Below are 19,655 nucleotides of genomic sequence, written 5' to 3'. Positions count from 1 at the left end.
ACCTCCCAGACGGGGCGGCCGGGCAGAGGCGCTCCTCACCTCCCAGACGGGGCGGCCGGGCAGAGGCGCTCCTCACCTCCCAGACGGGGCGGCGGGGCAGACGCGCTCCCCACTTCCCAGACGGGACGGCCGGGTAGAGGCGCTCCTCACTTCTCAGACAATGGACGGCCAGGCAGAGGCGCTCCTCACTTCCCAGACAATGGGCGGCCGGGCAGAGGCGCTCCTCACTTCCCAGACGATGGGCAGCCGGGCAGAGGCGCTCCTCACTTCCCAGATGGGGTGGCCGGGCAGATGCGCTCCTCACTTCCCAGACGGGATGGCTGGGCAGAGACACTCCTCACTTCTTCCCAGACGGGGCGGCCAGGCAGAGGCGCTCCTCACATCCCAGATGATGGGTGGCCAGGCACAGGTGCTCCTCACTTCCCAGACGGGGCGGCCGGGCAGAGATGCTCCTCACTTCTTCCCAGACGGGGCGGCCGGGCAGAGGCGCTCCTCACTTCTTCCCAGACGGGGCGGCCGGGCAGAGGTGCTCACTTCTTCCCAGACGGGGCGGCTGGGCAGAGGCGCTCCTCACCTCCCAGATGGGGCGGCCGGGCAGAGGCGCTCCTCACTTCCCAGACGGGGCGGCCGGGCAGAGGCGCTCCTCACTTCCCAGACGGGGCGGCGGGGCAGACGCGCTCCCCACTTCCCAGACGGGACGGCCGGGTAGAGGCACTCCTCACTTCCCAGACAATGGGCGGCTGGGCAGAGGCGCTCCTCACTTCCCAGACGATGGGTGGCCGGGCAGAGGCGCTCCTCACTTCCCAGACGGGGCGGCCGGGCAGAGGCGCTCCTCACTTCCCAGATGGGGCGGCCAGGCAGAGGCGTTCCTCACTTCCCAGACGGGGCGGCCGGGCAGAGACGCTCCTCACTTCTTACCAGACGGGGCGGCCAGGCAGAGGCGCTCCTCACATCCCAGATGATGGGTGGCCGGGCAGAGGTGCTCACTTCCCAGACGGGGCGGCCGGGCAGAGATGCTCCTCACTTCTTCCCAGATGGGGTGGCCGGGCACAGATGCTCCTCACTTCTTCCCAGACGGGGCAGCCGGGCAGAGGTGCTCCTCACTTCTTCCCAGACGGGGCGGCCGGGCAGAGGCGCTCCTCACATCCCAGACGGGGTGGCCGGGCAGAGGCGCTCCTCACTTCCCAGACGGGGCAGCCGGGCAGAGGCGCTCCTCATTTCCCAGACAGGGCGGCCGGGCAGAGGCGCTCCTCACATCCCAGACGATGGGTGGCTGGACAGAGGTGCTCCTCACTTCCCAGACGGGACGGCAGGGCAGAGACACTCCTCACTTCTTCCCAGACGGGGCGGCCGGGCAGAGGCGCTCCTCACCTCCCAGACGGGGTGGCCGGGCAGAGGCGCTCCTCACCTCCCAGACGGGGCGGCCGGGCAGAGGCGCTCCTCACCTCCCAGACGGGGCGGCCGGGCAGAGGCGCTCCCCACTTCCCAGACGGGGTGGCCGGGTAGAGGCGCTCCTCACTTCCCAGACGATCGGCGGCCGGGCAGAGGCGCTCCACACTTCCCAGACGGGGCAGCCGGGCAGAGGCGTTCCTCACTTCCCAGACGGGATGGCCAGGCAGAGGCGCTCCTCACTTCCCAGACGGGGCGGCCGGGCAGAGGTGCTCCTCACTTCCCAGACGGGATGGCCAGGCAGAGACGCTCCTCACTTCTTCCCAGACGGGGCGGCCAGGCAGAGGCGCTCCTCACATCCCAGATGATGGGTGGCCGGGCAGAGGTGCTGCTCACTTCCCAGACGGGGCGGCCGGGCAGAGACGCTCCTCACTTCTTCCCAGACGGGGCGGCGGGGCGGAGGCGCTCCCCACTTCCCAGACCGGGCGGCCGGGTAGAGGCGCTCCTCACTTCCCAGACGATGGGCGGCGGGGCAGAGGGGCTCCTCACTTCCCAGACGATGGGCGGCCGGGCAGAGGCGCTCCTCACTTCCCAGACGATTGGCGGCCGGGCAGAGGCGCTCCTCACTTCCCAGAGAATGGGCGGCCGGGCAGAGGCGCTCCTCACTTCTTCCCAGATGGGGCGGCCGGGCAGAGGCCCTCCTCACCTCCCAGACGGGACGGCCGGGCAGAGGCACTCACTTCCCAGACGGGGCGGCCGGGCAGAGGCACTCCTCACTTCTTCCCAGACGGGGTGGCCGGGCAGAGGCGCTCCTCACTTCTCAGACGGGGCAGCCAGGCAGAGACGCCCCCCACCTCCCAGACGGAGTGGTGGCCGGTCAGAGGCTGCAATCCCAGCACCCTGGGAGGCCAAGGCAGGCGGCTGGGAAGCGGAGGCTGCAGCGAGCCAAGACCACGCCACCGCACTCCAGCCCGGGGAACACGGAGCACTGAGTGAGCGAGACTCCGTCTGCAGTCCCAGCACCTCAGGAGGCCGAGGCGGGCAGACCACTGGAGGTCAGGAGCTGGAGAGCAGCGTGGCCAACATGGCAAAAGCGCACCTCCAGGCAAAGGACAAAAAGCAGGCAGGGGTGGTGGCGCGCGCCCGCAATCCCAGGCAGCCCGCAGGCCGAGGCAGGACAATCACGGGAGCCGGACACAGGGAGTGTGCAGCAAGTGGAGTATACTCCAGCCTGGGCCACGGAGGGAAGAAAAAAGAAAAAAAGAAAGAAGGAAAGGAAGGAAGGAAGGAAGGAAGGAAGGAAGGAAGGAAGGAAGGAAGGAAGGCAGGCAGGAAGGCAGGCAGGCAGGCAGGCAGGCAGGCAGGCAGGCAAGAATGTATTTAAATAACACCAAAGTAAATGATGGGGCAAGAAATTTTTTAAATGTCACAAAATGGCACAATCTACACACATACACACACACAAATACGCATACTTGAAAGTAATGAAGAAATGAAAATATTTTTGCCTTAAGTATTAAAATAATCTAAACCAAAGAATTACTACATGAAAATATTTGCCCAAGACCTACAAATTAATAAACACCTTGTCATTTTCTAGATACTGCGTACCTATCATGTGCTAGGTTCTAGGCTAGATGCCATTAGAGACACAAGAGTGAACAAGATGGACAAAGCCCCCACTCCCACCCCACTACGTCTAGAAGAGACAACTATTAATCATATAATCCTTTAAATAAATATATAATGGTGAGTGCTTCTAAAGATGCTATAGGAATATAACAAGGAAACTCGATTTACACTGGATTATGGTCAAAGAAGGTATCTCTGAGAAAATGACATTTAAGCTGAATCCTCGACGACTAACGGGGTTATCAGGCAAAGAATAGGAAAAAGGGTATTATAAGCAAAAAAAAAGGACACGCAAGTAGTAATCAAGGGCAAAATGTCAAGAAAAGAGGTTGAAGCAGTAGACAGAGAGCCAAGTCACGAAGGCCACTCATTTAACAGCTATTAAAGTGCCTACTCTGTTCCAGGCAATATTCCAGGGATTGCGATGCAGCAATGAACAACACAAAGATTCTACTTCCATGCAATCTATATTCTAGAGGAAATCCAGAAAAAATATTCAAATAAACATATGCTGGGCTGGGGGGAGTGTTTTTCAAGAAGAAAATAAGGCAAAATAAAGAGAGAGATTCAGGGTGGTACTATCGTTAGTAATGAGTGGTCAAGGAAGGATTCTCTGATTAAATCTCATTTAAGTAGATACGTAAATGAAGAGAGGGGTCAAACTGAAAATTCCAGGTAGAGAGAACAGCAAGGGCAAAGACCCTGAGAGGAGAGCACGTGTCATTATTTTATGAACAGCTAAGATCCCAGTGTAGCCAGAAAGAGTGTATGAGAGGAGGAATGCAGGTGATGAGGTCAGAGGGGAGCAGATCTCCTGTCCTTCTTGCAGGATAGGAGAAGGGCTCTGAATTAAGATGGGAAGCAACTAGAAGATTTTGTCCAGAGAGAAAGGACTTCACTTTTGCTTTATTTATTTTAATATATTTTTTGAGACAGTCTCGTTCTGTCTCCCAGGCTAGAGTGCAATGGCATGATCTCAGCTCACTGCAACCCCCACCTCCCGGGTTCATTAGATTCTCCCACCTCAGCCACCCAAGTAGCTGGGATTACAGGTACCAGCCATCACGTCAGGCTAATTTTTGTATTTTCAGTAGATATGGGGTTTCACCATGTTGGCCAGGCTGGTCTCAAACTCCCGGCTTCAAGCCATCCACCGGCCTCCGCCTTCCAAAGTGCTGGGATTACAGGCGTCAACCACTACACCCAGTCTTCACTTTTGATTCAAAAGGATCACAATGGGGCTAGGCGTGGTGGCTCACACCTGTAATCCCAGCACTTTGGGAGGCCGAGGGTCAAGGCCCGAAGCAGGCGGATCACCTGAGGTCAGCAGTTTGAGACCAACCTGACCAACATGGTGAAACCCCGTCTCTACTAAAACTACAAAAATTAGCTGGGCATGGTGGCGGGTGCCTGTAATCCCACCTACTCAGGAGGCTGAGGTGGGAGAATCACTTGAACCTGAGAGGCAGAAGTTGCAGTGAGCTGAGATCAAGCCATTGCAATCCAGCCTGAGCAATAAGAGCGAAACTCCATCTCAAAAAAAAAAAGGGGTCACAATGGCTGCTATGTGGAGAACAGACTGTAGTGGGAAAGAGGAGGATGAGAGAGATCCAATAAGAGGCTACTGTCATAGTCCATGTGAAGAGGTGATAGGGGACTAACCAGTGGAAATAATGACTAGTAGCTAGATTCTGGCTGTACTTTAAAGAAAGAATCAAAGGGATTTACTGATGGATTGCATGATTTATGGGAAAAGAGTCCAGGATATCACAAACGTTTTTAACCTCAGTGAACAGAAAAATGAAGGTGCTATTTACTGAGATGAGGAAGAATAAGGGATGAGCAGTCCTGGGGGGGAAAAATACTGGAAATACATACATTTAAAGCAAAGTTAAGTTTGAAAGATACTTCTGAATTAGAAAACCTCATTTAAACAGAAGAAATAATTATGTCCATTAAATTAAGCAGGCAAAAACAACTAACATTCACTCTAAGAAATACTCAGTACCTTCTCAGCAGCTTCAACAGTCTTTTGTGTTTTCTTAGCAGCATATCTCTTGTGATCATAATACCTAGAAAAACATATCTCTCTTAAATTTTAAATATAATATTTATTCTTTAGTTTTCTACTTAGTTCTAACTTTACAAATTCTCAAATTATGCAGAACAAATCAGAATTGTATAATTAACCAAACAAAATTTTAAAAAGTATTTTCACCCAAAAAAGGTATGCATATACAGGTGAAATTTTAAATTTTTTTAAATGTCCTTAATTCCTTAATTTATTGCAGATAATACTTGGCCTAAAATGTAAACTTAAATGACTTACTTTTTGGCATTGGCATATGCTGACAAGCTGAGATCAACATCTACAAGTAAGGGCTTATTTTTCTGAGGCTTCTGCAGCTGTTTATTCTTTTGTTTTTTCTTTTTTCCTTTTGGTGGTTCGGTTTCATTTTTCTCAACATTGACATCACCATCAACATCATCATCTTCCTCCTCTGATAACAAGTATGGATTTCTATTAAAAATATTCAATAGCATTTCACTAACGTCAATGACATCACTTTTATTTTCAATTTTCTTCTTCAATAAAATTATAAATGGTTTACAGTACTGAAAGTTTCATTATTTTAATCTAAATTAGTTTTTTCCCTTTCTTTGAGAATAAATTTCAAAATATGAAGAAAAAATGTTTAACACAGTGAACAATTAAAATAACAAAATAAAGACAAGCATTAACTGCTTGACTAAGAGTTAAACTTACCTTAGAAGCATTGTAACATGGTTTGTTTGTAGTTTTAATTCTTTGATTGCACTTGCAACAGGGTCTCCTTGAGCCTGGGCTTCTTTCACAATTAACCCAATTTCTGTCCAATCTATCTGGTTAGCTAAAGCACTTCGAACTACCTGAATGGCTCTGTCAACTATTTGTAGGTTCATTTCTATGAGCTCTCCTTTCAGTTTGTCTATTTCCTTAAGAAACAAACCACACACATTTACTACATTGTCAGTTAAAGTTAACATTTTTGAAAAAGCACTGAGAAAGCCAAATATAATACCTGAGCCTGCTGAAGAGCTTCCAATCTGTTTTCGTGATCCTTTCGAACATTATCTAATTTCTTCAATGCCTGCTTTTCCTTTTATTGGCAAAACAGATTTTTTAAAAATTAGATTTCTCCTACCTCATGACATCCCTCTCTTACTTCCCAACACTCACTATCCTGACCCCATCTATGCTGTTATCTAGCTGGCTGAAGTTCCCATAGTCTACCACCCTAGGCCTATCCCACTACAATGCGTTCCATGCCCCAAAATTACTTCTCCTGTTTCCCTAACTCCGACTCCTTATATAGAAAGGTATTTTGATTACAGGTTACTATGTATATAAGATATACCCCTAATACCCTTGGCATTATTCAAACAGGCAGAAATCAGGACATTTTTTTCCTATGGCACAAAAGTAAAGTTTGGGAGAACAAATTCTTTATTTTTTTTTTTTTTAAATAATAGAGACCGGGTCCCACTATGTTGCCCAGGCTGCTCTCGAACGTCTGAGCTCAATCCTCCCACCTTAGCCTCCCAGAGTGCTGGGATTACAGGCCTGAGCCACTGCACCTGGCAGGGAATGAATTCCTAAAGAGCATAAATTACCAAATGACTTTGTATTTTTTGCTGCTTTTGATTTTCTCAGAACTATTTCCAGTATTTTACAGAAACTTTTTCCCCTAAATTAATAAGACAAAGGCTCATGGTAGTTATTTGACCTTCTATATGGCATTTTATCATATATAATTTACATTTCAAGGTTATCAATTGGGGGGCAAAATTTCTAACGCTAGTAATATCATCAATTAATGAGTATTTAAATGCTAGATGAAATTTTTTTTAAAATTTAGATAAGAATGATGACTATTAAAACCCATGAAATGATTACCAAAATAAATCACTAGTATTTTGACACCCATGAAAACATGGGGTTCAGTTTACTAGCCAAAGTGCTGCCACCATTTGGTAATTACATGAGGTATATAATTCATCTGACTGGCCTACCTGCTTTGAAATTGTGCTATGATTAACTAATTTTTAAAAACTGAAGGGGAAGTGGTATAGGGATTCAAACAATTTGATTTTTTTTTCTTTAAGATAGAGTCTCACTCTGTCTCCCAGGCGGGAGTACAGTGGCACAGTCTCAGCTCATTGCAACCTCCACCTCCCAGGGTCAAACAATTCTTGTGCCTCAGGCTCCTGAGTAGCTGGACACCCACACCACACCCCGTTAATTTTTGTATTTCCAGCAGAGACAGGGTTTCACCATGTTGGCCAGGCTGTTCTCAAACTCCTGACCTCAAGTGATCTGCCCGCCTCGGCCTCCCAAAGTGCTGGGATTTACAGGCGTGCGTCACCGTGCCTAGCCTCAAATAATTTGAAATTTTTGCAAACATATTTTAAGACTATTTTTGAAAAAATCAAATCCCCTTCAAATCAAGAGTGACTATTAACAATTTATGAAACTGTTCTGCAGCAAATGCTCTAAAAATATGGTCAAATGTGCTGGGAAAATACCGTGTATCACTTCTTTTGGAGTCATGATACACAGAAAACATATTAAGACCTAGCTTTAAAGTCCATTTAAAAAAGAAACGGTTTAATGATAAACAATATCCCCTCCTCTGGCCTATTTAAAATCTCCCCTAAAACAGTATCTCCTTAACAGCAATGTTTGAGAAGCTTTGGGTTGTTCTGAGCAAACCACATTAAGGTGTAAATAACAGGCCTCACCTTCCCACTGTATTTTCCTTTTTTTACAGAATATCTGAAATACTCATGAAACAAATGCGGACATACTTTTCAACAATAAAATCCCCCATGGACCTTCCTCATAAACCTTCATCATAAATAAGAGGCAGGTCAGAGAGTTCCCGTACTACTTCTTACACTCTTTCTGAAAGCCTACCCTTTCCTATATCATCTACCCATCAAACCACTAGACTAGCTGGTTTAATATGTGTTTTTAATAATACATACCTGTTGTAAAGCTTTTAAGTCAATTTTCTGGCCTTCTATCTTGGAATAAAATTCATCCACAGCCTTATTAAAAAAACAGACAAACAACTAGTTGAAAAAAAAAAAGCACAGTCTTTACTTCAACTTGCATACACAGAATTTTACTTTTTTTTTTTTTTGAAACGGAGTCTCACTCTGTTGCCCAGGCTGGATTGCAGTGGCACGATCTCAGCTCACTGACCTTCCACCTCCCAGGTTCAAGTGATTCTCCTGCCTCAGCCTCTCAAATAGCTGGGACTACAGGTGCACCCCACCACACACCGCTAATTTTTGTAGTTTTTCGTAGAGACAGGGTTTCACTGTGTTGGCCAGGCTGGTCTTGAACTCCTGACCTCAAGTGATCCGCCTGCCTTGGCCTCCCAAAGTGCTGAAATTATAGGCATGAGCCAGCATGTCCAGCTGCATACACAGAATTTTAGATTCCACTGTGTTTCATAACACCACTCAAAGAACTTGAACAGATTTCCAGTAAATATATTATATGGCTAAACAGTATCAAGAATCAAATGAAGCTGAAATCTCTTGTCCTTCATCCTGAAATAAAGTGGCAACAATTATTTCCAACAACTGTATCTGTGACTACACTGATCTTTAATGCCCAGATTCACAGTGAATGTAAAGCAAGTACAGTTTCAATTTCTCAATAGAAGCAAGTTGATATTAACAGCTCATATCATGCTAACTAACTTGTAAAGGAACAGAATGGAAAACCCACCTTGTCAAATGATTCAAATTCTATATATGGACATTGTGAATGTTGAGAAAACAAGAAAGGATGAAATTCCTCATACCTGTAAAACATATTTATTATATCATATTCGAGAACATTAACAAACATCCAAAGCAAATTGACCCATGCCTATATGCTTACGTGAGTATGTCTTCAACTGGTTTATCTGCTTCCAAGCTTGGTTTTATTTCTCTTTTCTGAATGATATATCCCTACAAAAATGCAATATTAAAATCATTCCTATTCATAATTAACAAAAATTTACTTTCTCTTTTTTTTTTTTTTGATACAGTCGTGCTCGCTCCATCACCCAGGCTGGAGTACAGTGGTGTATTCTCGGCTCACTGCAACCTCTGCCTCCTGGGTTCAAGCGATTCTCATGCCTCAGCCTCCCAAGTAGCTGGGATTACAGGTGTGCGCCACCATACCTGGCTAATTTTTGTATTTTTAGTAGAGACAGGTTTTGCCATGATGGCCAGGGTGGTCTCAAACTCTTGGTCTCAAGTGATCCGCCCACCTTGGCCTCCAAAAGTGCTGGGATCACAGGTGTGAGCCACCACACCTGGCCCAAAGATTTAGTTTCTGTGACTGATAATAATTTGCACCTAGCCCAAAGGTTTACTTTCTATGACTGATATTAATTTTAATTTTCTATAAATAGAGTTATACTTTGAAAAGGGAAGAAAAACACTCATAAGCTACTGGGTAATTCAAAAAATATTTAATAGTTGGGAGCTGCAAATCACAACATTTTTGAAAAGGGCTGACAAATGAAAATGTGCTTCTCTATCTAAAACAACTAAAGAAATAATTGTAAATTCCTCAACTTTTCTGAAGAGCCAATACTAACCTGACATTAAACTTTCTATAAAAGATAGGGAACAGAAAAAAACTTACAAACCAACAGAAATTTTTAAAACACTATCCTGGGCTGGGTGCAGTGGCCCATGTCTATAATCCCAGCACTTTGGGAGGCCAAGGTGGGCGGATCACTTGAGGTCAGGAGTTCGAGACCAGCCTGGCCAACATGGTGAAACCCCGTCTCTACTGAAAATATAAAAACTGTCTAGGCATGGTGGCACGTGCCTGTAGTGCCAGCTACTCGGGAGGCTGAGACAAGAGAATCACTTCAACCAGGGAAGTAGAGGTTGCAATGAGCCAAGATCATGCCACTGTACTCCAGACTGGGCAACAGAGCAAGACTGTCTCAAAAAACAAAACAAATCAAAAAGAGTATACTGGTATAAGCATATTACAGATAACAATTTTCCAAATTAAAATACAATTTATATACTGATCCTTTAATGAACATTTAATTTCTGAAAACCCAAATAAATCACAACAATATATGTAAGTATACATGGTGCTACCTTCCCACTGAAGTTGGATGTTGTTTTCATATAGTCTTCTGCTTTCTGCAGAGAAACAAGTACTTTTTCAATATCTAATGGTGGGGGAAAAAAAGGAAAAAAAGAGTGCCAGTCAAGTGTCAATTAACCATGGCTAAACAACTATGCAGAAAAACAGGAAAGTGCTTATGAAATAATGTAGTGTTCAAGAAAATTAGAGATAGCGATTTCATGTTTGTAATCAGTATATATGGATATATGGTTACGTTTTGAACAGCCTATTGTCCAAGCAGCTTTTACTGAATCATCCACCTTTCCCTCCATGACCTGAAAGGAACTTTGTTCATAAACTAAATTCCCATATTATTTCAAACTATTTTTGGAATCTTTATGCTATTCCTTCTCCAAAAACTTAGTTTTAATTACTATAGCTTCATATTTTAATCTGTGAAGGGTTGCACAGACAGTAATAATAGTAAACCATTACTAGTATTTTCCAGAGTTATCCTGAACATTTTTACATGCTTTTGCTCCATATAAACATCAGAGTCATTTTATAAAAACAAACAAAAACAAAACACCACCACCAGCATCTGTTGTCATTTTATGACTGCACTGATTTAGTATATTGCAGAAACTAAAACATTCACTAAAATCTCATTCAATTTTTTTTTTGAGGGTGGTGATACTTGTTTTTGTGGGATTTTTTGAGATGCGGGTCTCACTCTGTTGCTTAGGCTGGAGTGCAGCGGTGCAGTCACCACCCACTGCAGCCTCAAACACCCAGGCTTAAGTGATCCTCCCACCTTTGCCTCCCAAAGTGCTGAGACTGCAGGCATGAGCCACTGTGCCCGGTCAAATGTTTTTCATTCTAGAACCACCTGCTCCCTTATTACTTTCCCAGAAAAAATTTTCATAGTTTAAAAAAAACGAAATAAATGAAAAATGTGCCATGCAGACATACCTTTAGTTTCAAGTTTTTCATCCACTTTGACATTACCTGAGAATCCATTTTCTATAAGACAGTGTTCAATGAGAGCTGGTCCATAGGCTATAAATGCAGAGGATATTACTTTCAGTATTTTCCTATAAATTCTTTTTTGTTTTTGTTTTTTGATATGGAGTTTTACCCGTCGCCCAGGCCGGAGTGCAACAGTGCAATCTTGGCTCACTGCAACCTCCACCTCCCACCTCCTGCCTCAGCCTCCCGAGTAGCTAGGATCACAGGCACCCACCACCATGCCCAGCTAATTTTTGTATTTTTAGTAGGGACAGGGTTTCACCATGTTGTCCAGGCTGGTCTCGAACTCCTAACCTCAGGTGATCCACTCACCTCGACCTCCAAAAGTGCTGAGATTACAGGTGTGAGCCACCATGACCCAGACTAAAATTTAACATTCAAAATATAGCACAAATTTATATCCCAATATCAATGTTCTACTCAATAACAGTGGCTGGTGAAAACAACAATAAGTTTACTTATTTTGAAGTGTTACTTGGAAATGACAATTCTAGTTCTTAGACTGGGTGCAGTGGCTCACACCTATAATCCCAGCACTTTAGGAGGCCAAGGCAGGCAGATCACCTGAGGTCGGGAGCTGGAGACCAGCCTGACCAACAATGGAGAAACCCCATCTCTACTAATAATACAATAAATTAGCCAGGCATGGTGGCACATGCCTGTAATCCCAGCTACTCGGGAGGCTGAGGCATGAGAATCGCTTGAACCCGGGAGGCGGAGGCTGTGGTGAGCCAAGATCATGCCATTGCACTGCAGCCTGGGTAACAAGAGTGAAACTCCATCCCCCGCCCCACCCCCCCACCCAAAAAAAAAAAAAAAAACAGAAATGACAATTCTAGTCCTTAAAGAAATTTGAGACTACAATTAACTTACAAAAGTCAGTACAAGTTATAGGAATTTAATGGGCTTCAACCACAATGAGGACTTTTCCCTGGAATGCAAGGTTGGTTTGGCAACCAAAAATTGGTTAATATAATACTCCATATTGATAAAATAAAGGAAAAAAGCCATATATCATTTCAATAGATGCAGAAAAAGCATTTGACAAAATTCAACACTAATTCCTAATAAAAACTCTCAATAAACTAGGAATAGAGGGAGCATTCTCAACCTTATAAGGACACCTATGAAAAACCTACAGCTAACATGATAATTACTGGTGAAGGACTGAATATTATCCCCCTAAGATCAGGAACAAGGAAAGAATATTCAGTCTCACACTGCTATTCAACATTGTACTGGAGGCTATAGCTAGCACAATAAGGCAAATTAATTAATAGCATTCAGATTCTAAAGGAAGAAGTAAAGCATCCTTATTCACAGATGACATGATCCTGTATGATAAAAAATCCTGGACAGGCGTGGTGGCTCAAGCCCGTAATCTCAGCACTTTGGGAGGCTGAGGCAGGTGGATCACCTGAGGTTAGGAGTTTGAGACCAGCCTGACCAACATGGTGAAACCCAGTCTCTACTAAAAATACAAAAATTAGCCGGGCATGGTGGCAGATGCCTGTAATCCCAGCTACTTGGGAGGCTGAGGCAGGAGAATCACTTGCACATGGGAGACTGAGGTTGCAGTGAACTGAAATAGCGCTACTGCACTCTAGCCTGGGCGACAGAGTGAGACTCCATCTAACAAAAAAAAACAAAAACAAAAAAAATGTAAAAAAAAAAAAAAAAAAAAAATCCTAAGGAACCCACAAAAAAAACCTACTAGAATGAATAAACAAGTTTATCAGGTTTGCAGGATACAAAAACCAAAATATAGAAATCAATTGTATTTCTATGCAAAAATGAAATTAAGAAAACAATTCCACCGACAATAGCATCAAAAAGAATAGAATGTTTAGGAATAAATCTGACAGAAATTAAAGATCTAAATAAATAGTCAGACATTCTCTCTTCATTGAAGACTCAATGTAGTTAAAACGGCAATTCTCCCCAGACTGATCCACAGACTTAATGTAACCCTTACCAGGCCAGGCAGTGGCTCACAGCTGTAATCGAGACCAGCCTGGCCAAGAGGGTGAAACCCCATCTCTACTACAAATACAAAACTTAGTGGGTGTGGTGGCACACACTTGTAATCCCAGCTATGTGGGAGGCTCAGGCAAGACAATCACTTGAACCCAGGAAGTGGAGGTTGCAATGAGCTGAGATCATGCCACTGCACTCCAGCCTGGGCAACAGAATGAGATTGTCTCAAATAATAGTAATAATGTAATCCTTATCAAAATCCTACGAGGCTTTTTTCGTAGAAAGTAACAAGTCAACTCTAAATTTTATAAGGAAATGCTGGCCAAGCGCAGTTGCTCACGCCTGTAATCCCAGCACTTTGGGAGGCTGAGGCGGCCAGACTGCTTGAGTTCAGGAGTTCGAGACCAACCTGGACAACATGGTAAAACTCTGTCTCTACCAAAAAATAGAAAAATTAGCCAGGAGTTCATCCCTGTGGTCCCAGCTACTTGTGGGGCTGAGGCAGGAGGATGGCCTGAACCTGGGAGGTTGAAGCTGCAGTGAGCAGTGTTCGTGGCACCACACTTCAGCCTGAGCAACAGAGCGAGACCCTTGGGAAATGCAAAAGATCTTTTGAAATGCCAAATGCCAAAGCTCTTTTGAAAAAAAAAGTGAACCGTTAGAGGACATATAAGTTAAGTATCCCTTATGTGATGTGTTGGGATAGAAGTGTTTCAGATTTCAGATTTTTTCACATTTTGGAATATCTGCATATACATAATGAGATATCTTGGGGATGCAACCCAAGTCTAAACACAAAATTCATTTATAACTTTACACAATATAGCCTGGAGGTGATTTTATACAATATTTTAAATAATTCTGTATAGCTGTCACATAAGGTTGGTGTGGAATTTTCCACCTGTGGCATCATGTCTGTGCTCAAAAAGTTTCAGACTTCAGGCCAAGCATGGTGGCTCACACCTGTAATCCCAGCACTTTGGGAGGCCAAGGCAGGTGGATCATGAGGTCAAGAGATCAAGACCATCCTGGCCAACATGGTGAAACCCCATCTCTACTAAAAATACAAAAAAATTTAGCTGAGTGTGGTGGCATGCACCTGTAGTCCCAGCTACTCGGGAGGCTGAGGCAGGAGAATCGCTTCAACCCGGGAGGCAGAGGTTGCAGTGAGCCGAGATTGCACCACTGCACTCCAGCCTGGTGACAGAGAGAGACTCTGTCTCAAAAATAGTAATAATTTTAGGCTTAAGATTTTCACATTAGGAATGTTCAACCTGTACTACCTGATTTCAAACATTACAGAAATTTGCCAGGGGAAGGCCAAGTGTGGTGGCTCACGTCTGTAATCCCAGCAGTTTGGGTGGCCAAGGTGGGTGGACTGCTTGAGCTCAGGAGTTTGAGACCAGCCTGGGCAACATAATGAGACCCTACCTCTAAAACAAACAAAAAAATAAATTAAAAAAGAAAAGAAATTTGCATTTGCCAGGGAGACACTGGCTTAAACATACAAATTTTACAAATGCTATACTAACAGTTGGAAAGTTCTAAAGATAACTTTTGAATGCATTCCAATTTCATAAGAGAGGAAGAGTAACTCTCTAGTGCTCAGTAATCAATGGTACCTGCCTCCCCCAGGTCTTCTCTAGATTCCTTAATATAGAGCTAAGTGATGATCTTCTCAAGTATAAAAGTGTATTGGGATCAAAAATGCTTACTGGGATCAAAAGGACCTGTCAGATGCTGGGATGCCCTGAGACCCACGAAATTAAAAAAAAAAAAAAAAAAAAAACTAAGCTAAGTGGTTATTAAATCAAAGACTCATAATGAAAAAATCTGATTTCTTAGAATACTACCGTTAGCACTGAAGTACTAGATAACACAATCTGCATTGCTTTTAAATAAAATATAACAGATAAAGCTCAAACTTCATGTGGTTTAACTTCTCTTCCTTTGACAGTAAACTCCTACTTACTCCAAGGATCACTTGTTCAAATTTTCTAATAAAACCTAAAAGATTTCAATATATTCCTGAAAACCACACTGTCTTGCAAACATTTCACTGCTACTCGCAGGAATACTCACGAAGTAATGGGTTAAGCACCCTCTTCAGTAGTTCACCCTTAGCTGTGCTGGCTACTATTTCAGTCAACCTGTGAAACAAAATTGACATGCCTCTTACTATCATATATTAAATAAACCTTACAGCAATCTTCATATTCATACTACTTTCATCTGTATCAGTTCACTGATCTTTATAATAATCTGAAACATAACAGGAATTCATTCTTCTATTGTGAGAAAATGGATCATAAAAGTAATTTATCCAAGATTAACAGGTTCTTGAAAGCAGCTGTCTAAGAGAAACCAGTATTTTTTTGACCAAGGCATATTGTCAGCAATGTGCCCACATATAAATGACATAAAAATGACATTTTTCTATAAAAGTTAAATGTTTGTAAATTTTCATGCCATATCTTAATATCCAAAATGGCTTTACCTAATTAAGCATCTAACAACTTTTTTTTTTTTTTGAGATGGTGTCTTGCTCTGTTGCCCAGGCTGGAGTACAGTGGTGCGATCTCGGCTCACTGCAAGCTCCGCCTCCCTGGTTCACGCCATTCTCCTGCCTCAACCTCCTAAGTAGCTAGGACTACATGCCCACGCCATCACACCTGGCTAATTTTTTGTATTTTTAGTAGAGACGGGGTTTCACCGTGTTAGCCAGGATGGTCTCCATCTCCTGACCTTGTGATCCGCCCGCCTTGGCCTCCCAAAGTGGTGGGATTACAGGCGTGAGCCACCGTGCCCAGCCAGCATCTAACGATTTTTAAGAACACTGTACATCAATGTGGTCCCCACACCAGCATCAGCATTACCTGAGAACTAGTTAGAAATGCAAATTCCTGGGCCCTAGACTAGATCTACTGAATTAGCAGAGGGTGGGGGTGGCAATCTATGTTTTAACAAGCCCTCCAGGTAATGCTGATGCATGTTAATTTTTTTTATTTTTGAGATAGAGTTTTGCTCTGTTGCCAAGGCTGGAGTACAATGGCACAATCTCGGCTCACTGCAACCTCCGCCTCCTGGGTTCAAGCGATTCTCCTGCCTCAGCCTCCCAAATAGCTGAAATTACAGGCGTGCACCACCACGCCTGGTAATTTTTTTTTTTTTTTTTAATTTAGTAGAGTTGGGGTTTCACCATGTTGGTCAGGCTGGTCTGAACTCCTGACTTCAGGTGATCCATCCTCCTCGGCCTCCCAAAGTGCTGGAATTACAGGCGTGAGCCACCGTGCCTGATCAACTTCATTTATTTATTTAATGTAGGCTAGTTAAGTGAAGCAGTGGGAGTGGAGAAGGAACAAAGAAATGATGTATGTTAAACTTTAGGAACCACTGCTGTAGAATATGAGTCAGCAGGGCCTTCCAGCTAGCTAGAATACAGTTGAAATACAAAATAAGTGATTAATACAGCTACAATCATCTTTACCTCACCTTACTTCCCGTTTTCTTATGTAAACCAGAATTTCTCTCCCTTTGCCCACTGCACAAGATATCCATCTGTCTTCTCACAGAGTAGCTAATAAGTCTCCTCAATTTACCAAGAAATCATAACCATTTGAAGTAACCCAAAACTTAGCTAAAAAACACATTGGGCTTGCTTCAGCAGCATATATACTAAAATTACAATGATACAGAGATTAGCACAACCCCTGCACAAGGGTGACATGAAATTTGTTAAGTGTTCCATATTTTTTAATTTTAAATTTAAAATTTAAAAAAATTAAAATGAAAAAGAAAAACATGGGCTGGGCCCGGTCGCTCATACCTGTAACTCCAACACTTTAGAAGGCTGAAGTGGGAGCATTGCTAAAGCCACAAGTTTGAGACCAGCCTGGGCAACAAAGCAAGACTTAGCTTAAAAATGAGCCAGACATTGTGGTGTGCTCCTGTAGTTCCATCTACTTGGGAGGCTCAGGCAGGAGGACTGCTTGAACCCAGGAGTTCACGACTGCAGTGAGCTATGATCACACCAACTGCACTCCAGCCTCAGGGAAGGGGGAGTGACATACCACCTCTAAAAAAACTAAAGACAACCGAGCACAGTGGCTCATGCCTGTAATCCCAGCACCTTGGGAGGCCGAGGCAGGCAGATTACCTGAGGTCAGAAGATCAAGATCAGCATGGCTAACATGGTGAAATCCCATCTCTACTAAAAATACAAAAATTAGCTGGGCGTGGTGGCGCACGCCTGTAGTCCCGGCTACTTGGGAGGCTGAGGCAGGAGAATCGCTTGAACCTGGCATGCAGAGGTTGCAGTGAGCTGAGATTGCACCACTGCACTCCAGCCTGCGCAACAGAGCGAGACTCCATCTCAAAAAAAAAAAACACCTAAAGACATACATTTGCCTCTCCCAAATAAGGCTTAATTGCTTACATGCACATTTATGTAGTTCAAACAGTCTAAATTGAGTTATGTTAACTAAGTAAAACAAAATATTTTTTCTCACAGTTCTTTCATGTTCTGACATATGACCCATTTTACCTTTTAAGAGACAGGGTCTCATTATGTTGCCCAGTACATTTTAATACAATATGAAATGGGTTTAAAAACAAAACACCTTACCTTTCCAAAGTAAGCAAAGGTTCAGCAGCTCTAGCATGATCAAGTGGATAGCGTTCACGAACAGCAAATTTAACATCATCTGCCTCATCAGTTCGAAACCTTAGAATATTTAAAATTACGTACTCATAATCTGTAAGAACAATGTTCCCCTGCAATAGAATAAAATACAATTTAGGGCTCTTTCAAATCATTTTTGAGGCCAGGCACAGTGGCTCACACCTGTAACCCCAGCACTGTGGAAGGCCGCGGCAGGCAGATCACTTAAGGTCAGGCCTTTGAGACCAGCCTGGCCAACATGGTGAAATTCCATCTCTACTAAAAATTCAAAAGTTAGCCAGGTATGGTGGCGGGTGCCTATAATCCCAGCTACTTGGGAGGCTGAGGCAGGAGAATCACTTGAATCTGGGAGGTGGAGGTTGCAGTGAGTCGAGACTGCACCACTGCATTCCAGCCTGGGCAACAAGAGCAAACTCCGTTTCAAAGAAAAAAAAAAGGAAATAACAAAACAAAACAGAAAAAAACAAAGCAAATCACTTTTGAAACTACTTAAAAATTGAGAAAGAAGCCAGGCGCAGTGGCTCACGCCTGTAATCCCAGCACTTTGGGAGGCCGAGGCAGGAGGATCACCTGAAGTCGGGAGTTCAAAACCAGCTTGACCAACATGGAGAAACCCTGTCTCTACTAAAAATACAAAATTAGCCAGGCATGGTGGCACATGCCTGTAATCCCAGCTACTTGGGAGACTGAGGCAGGAGAATCGCTTGAACCTGGGAGGCGGAGGTTGCAGTGAGCTGAGACTGTGCCATTGCACTCCAGCCTGGGCAACAAGAGCAAAACTCCATCTTAAAAAAAAAAAAAAAAAAAAAAAAAATTGAGATAGAAAATGTGGTCAATTTCAGAAGCCAGCCAGGCAAGGAACATATTACACTTTCACCTGCAATTTGTCTTTTAATATTAATAGTTACATGGCAAGAGCAATACAGTTAGTTATACCATTTGCCCACGTATTTCCACATTTGGTAATGTAGCCCAATGAAGTCACTCCAACACTCCAGTAAAACCAAAGGCAACATGCTTAAAGATGTTCACTAAATGGCTGGGCGCAGTGGCTCACACCTGTAATCCCAGCACTTTGGAAGGCTGAGGCGGGCGGATCACCTGAGGTCTGGAGTTCAAGACCAGCCTGACCAACATGTAGAAACCCCGTCTCTACTAAAAATAGCTGGGCATGGTGGCGCATGCCTGTAATCCCAGCTACTCAGGAGGCTGAGGCAGGAGAATGGCTTGAACCCGGGAGGCGGAGGTTGCTGTGAGCCGAGATCACGCCACTGCCTCCCAGCCTGGACAATAAGAGTGAAACTCCGTCTCAGAAAAAAAAAAAAAAAAAAGATGTTCAAGATGTTCACTGAAATTTATTTACAATAGAAAAAAAAAACCCAAACAGCCTAAATGTAAAAGTTAGAGAAATTAAATTATGATAGATCAACACAACAAAATAGTAGAAAGAGGTTACCTAATGGAAACAATGTTAAAAAAAAAAGGAAAATATAAATAATGTTAGGTAAAACATACCAAAGACACAAAAAAGTTGTATCCTAGAAAATGGAAGGCATATGTAGGCTAAAATGAAATTACTTCTTATAGATTTAGAATTAAAGACTTTTTAAAATTTAATATTGCTAGATAACCTTTTCAATAAAAAAGAAGGGGGAACATGATGAAAATAAAGCTAACGAAAGAATACCACCTTCCAAATTTATTACTGACAGTGAAGATAAGAGTTACTCTACAGGTGTAATTAAAATACAAAGAAGCATCCATGAAAATAGTCAAAAATGCCTTACAACTGCTTACAAGATAGTCACA

The 19,655-nt window shown here is 43.8% G+C and overlaps 1 protein-coding gene and 1 pseudogene across 5 annotated transcripts in view; one reads left to right on the top strand and one right to left on the bottom strand.

Moving 5' to 3' along the window:
• Positions 1-19,655, bottom strand: part of NEMF (nuclear export mediator factor) — a 77,725-nt gene that overhangs the window by 43,916 nt on the left and 14,154 nt on the right. For 3 of the 5 annotated variants that reach the window (XM_055289467.2, XM_055289469.2, XM_063644575.1), the window contains exons 5-15: positions 17,790-17,938; positions 15,248-15,315; positions 11,132-11,218; positions 10,189-10,262; positions 8,960-9,030; positions 8,804-8,879; positions 8,050-8,112; positions 6,084-6,161; positions 5,789-5,997; positions 5,351-5,542; positions 5,030-5,093 (exon numbers count right to left, since the gene is read on the bottom strand). In XM_055289467.2, the coding sequence (XP_055145442.1) occupies positions 5,030-5,093; positions 5,351-5,542; positions 5,789-5,997; positions 6,084-6,161; positions 8,050-8,112; positions 8,804-8,879; positions 8,960-9,030; positions 10,189-10,262; positions 11,132-11,218; positions 15,248-15,315; positions 17,790-17,938 (1,131 nt within the window). The remainder of the gene's footprint in view (positions 1-5,029; positions 5,094-5,350; positions 5,543-5,788; positions 5,998-6,083; positions 6,162-8,049; positions 8,113-8,803; positions 8,880-8,959; positions 9,031-10,188; positions 10,263-11,131; positions 11,219-15,247; positions 15,316-17,789; positions 17,939-19,655) is intronic. The other 2 variants (XM_063644576.1, XM_063644577.1) reach the window with 1 other exon arrangement.
• LOC129488933 (uncharacterized) lies at positions 16,821-16,919 on the top strand (annotated as a pseudogene).

The sequence above is a fragment of the Symphalangus syndactylus genome, chromosome 8 (genome assembly GCF_028878055.3).
Source record: "Symphalangus syndactylus isolate Jambi chromosome 8, NHGRI_mSymSyn1-v2.1_pri, whole genome shotgun sequence".
NCBI classification, from domain to species: domain Eukaryota; kingdom Metazoa; phylum Chordata; class Mammalia; order Primates; family Hylobatidae; genus Symphalangus; species Symphalangus syndactylus.
Note: the sequence above shows the minus strand (reverse complement) of the source record. Positions and strands in the feature narration are given on the sequence as shown.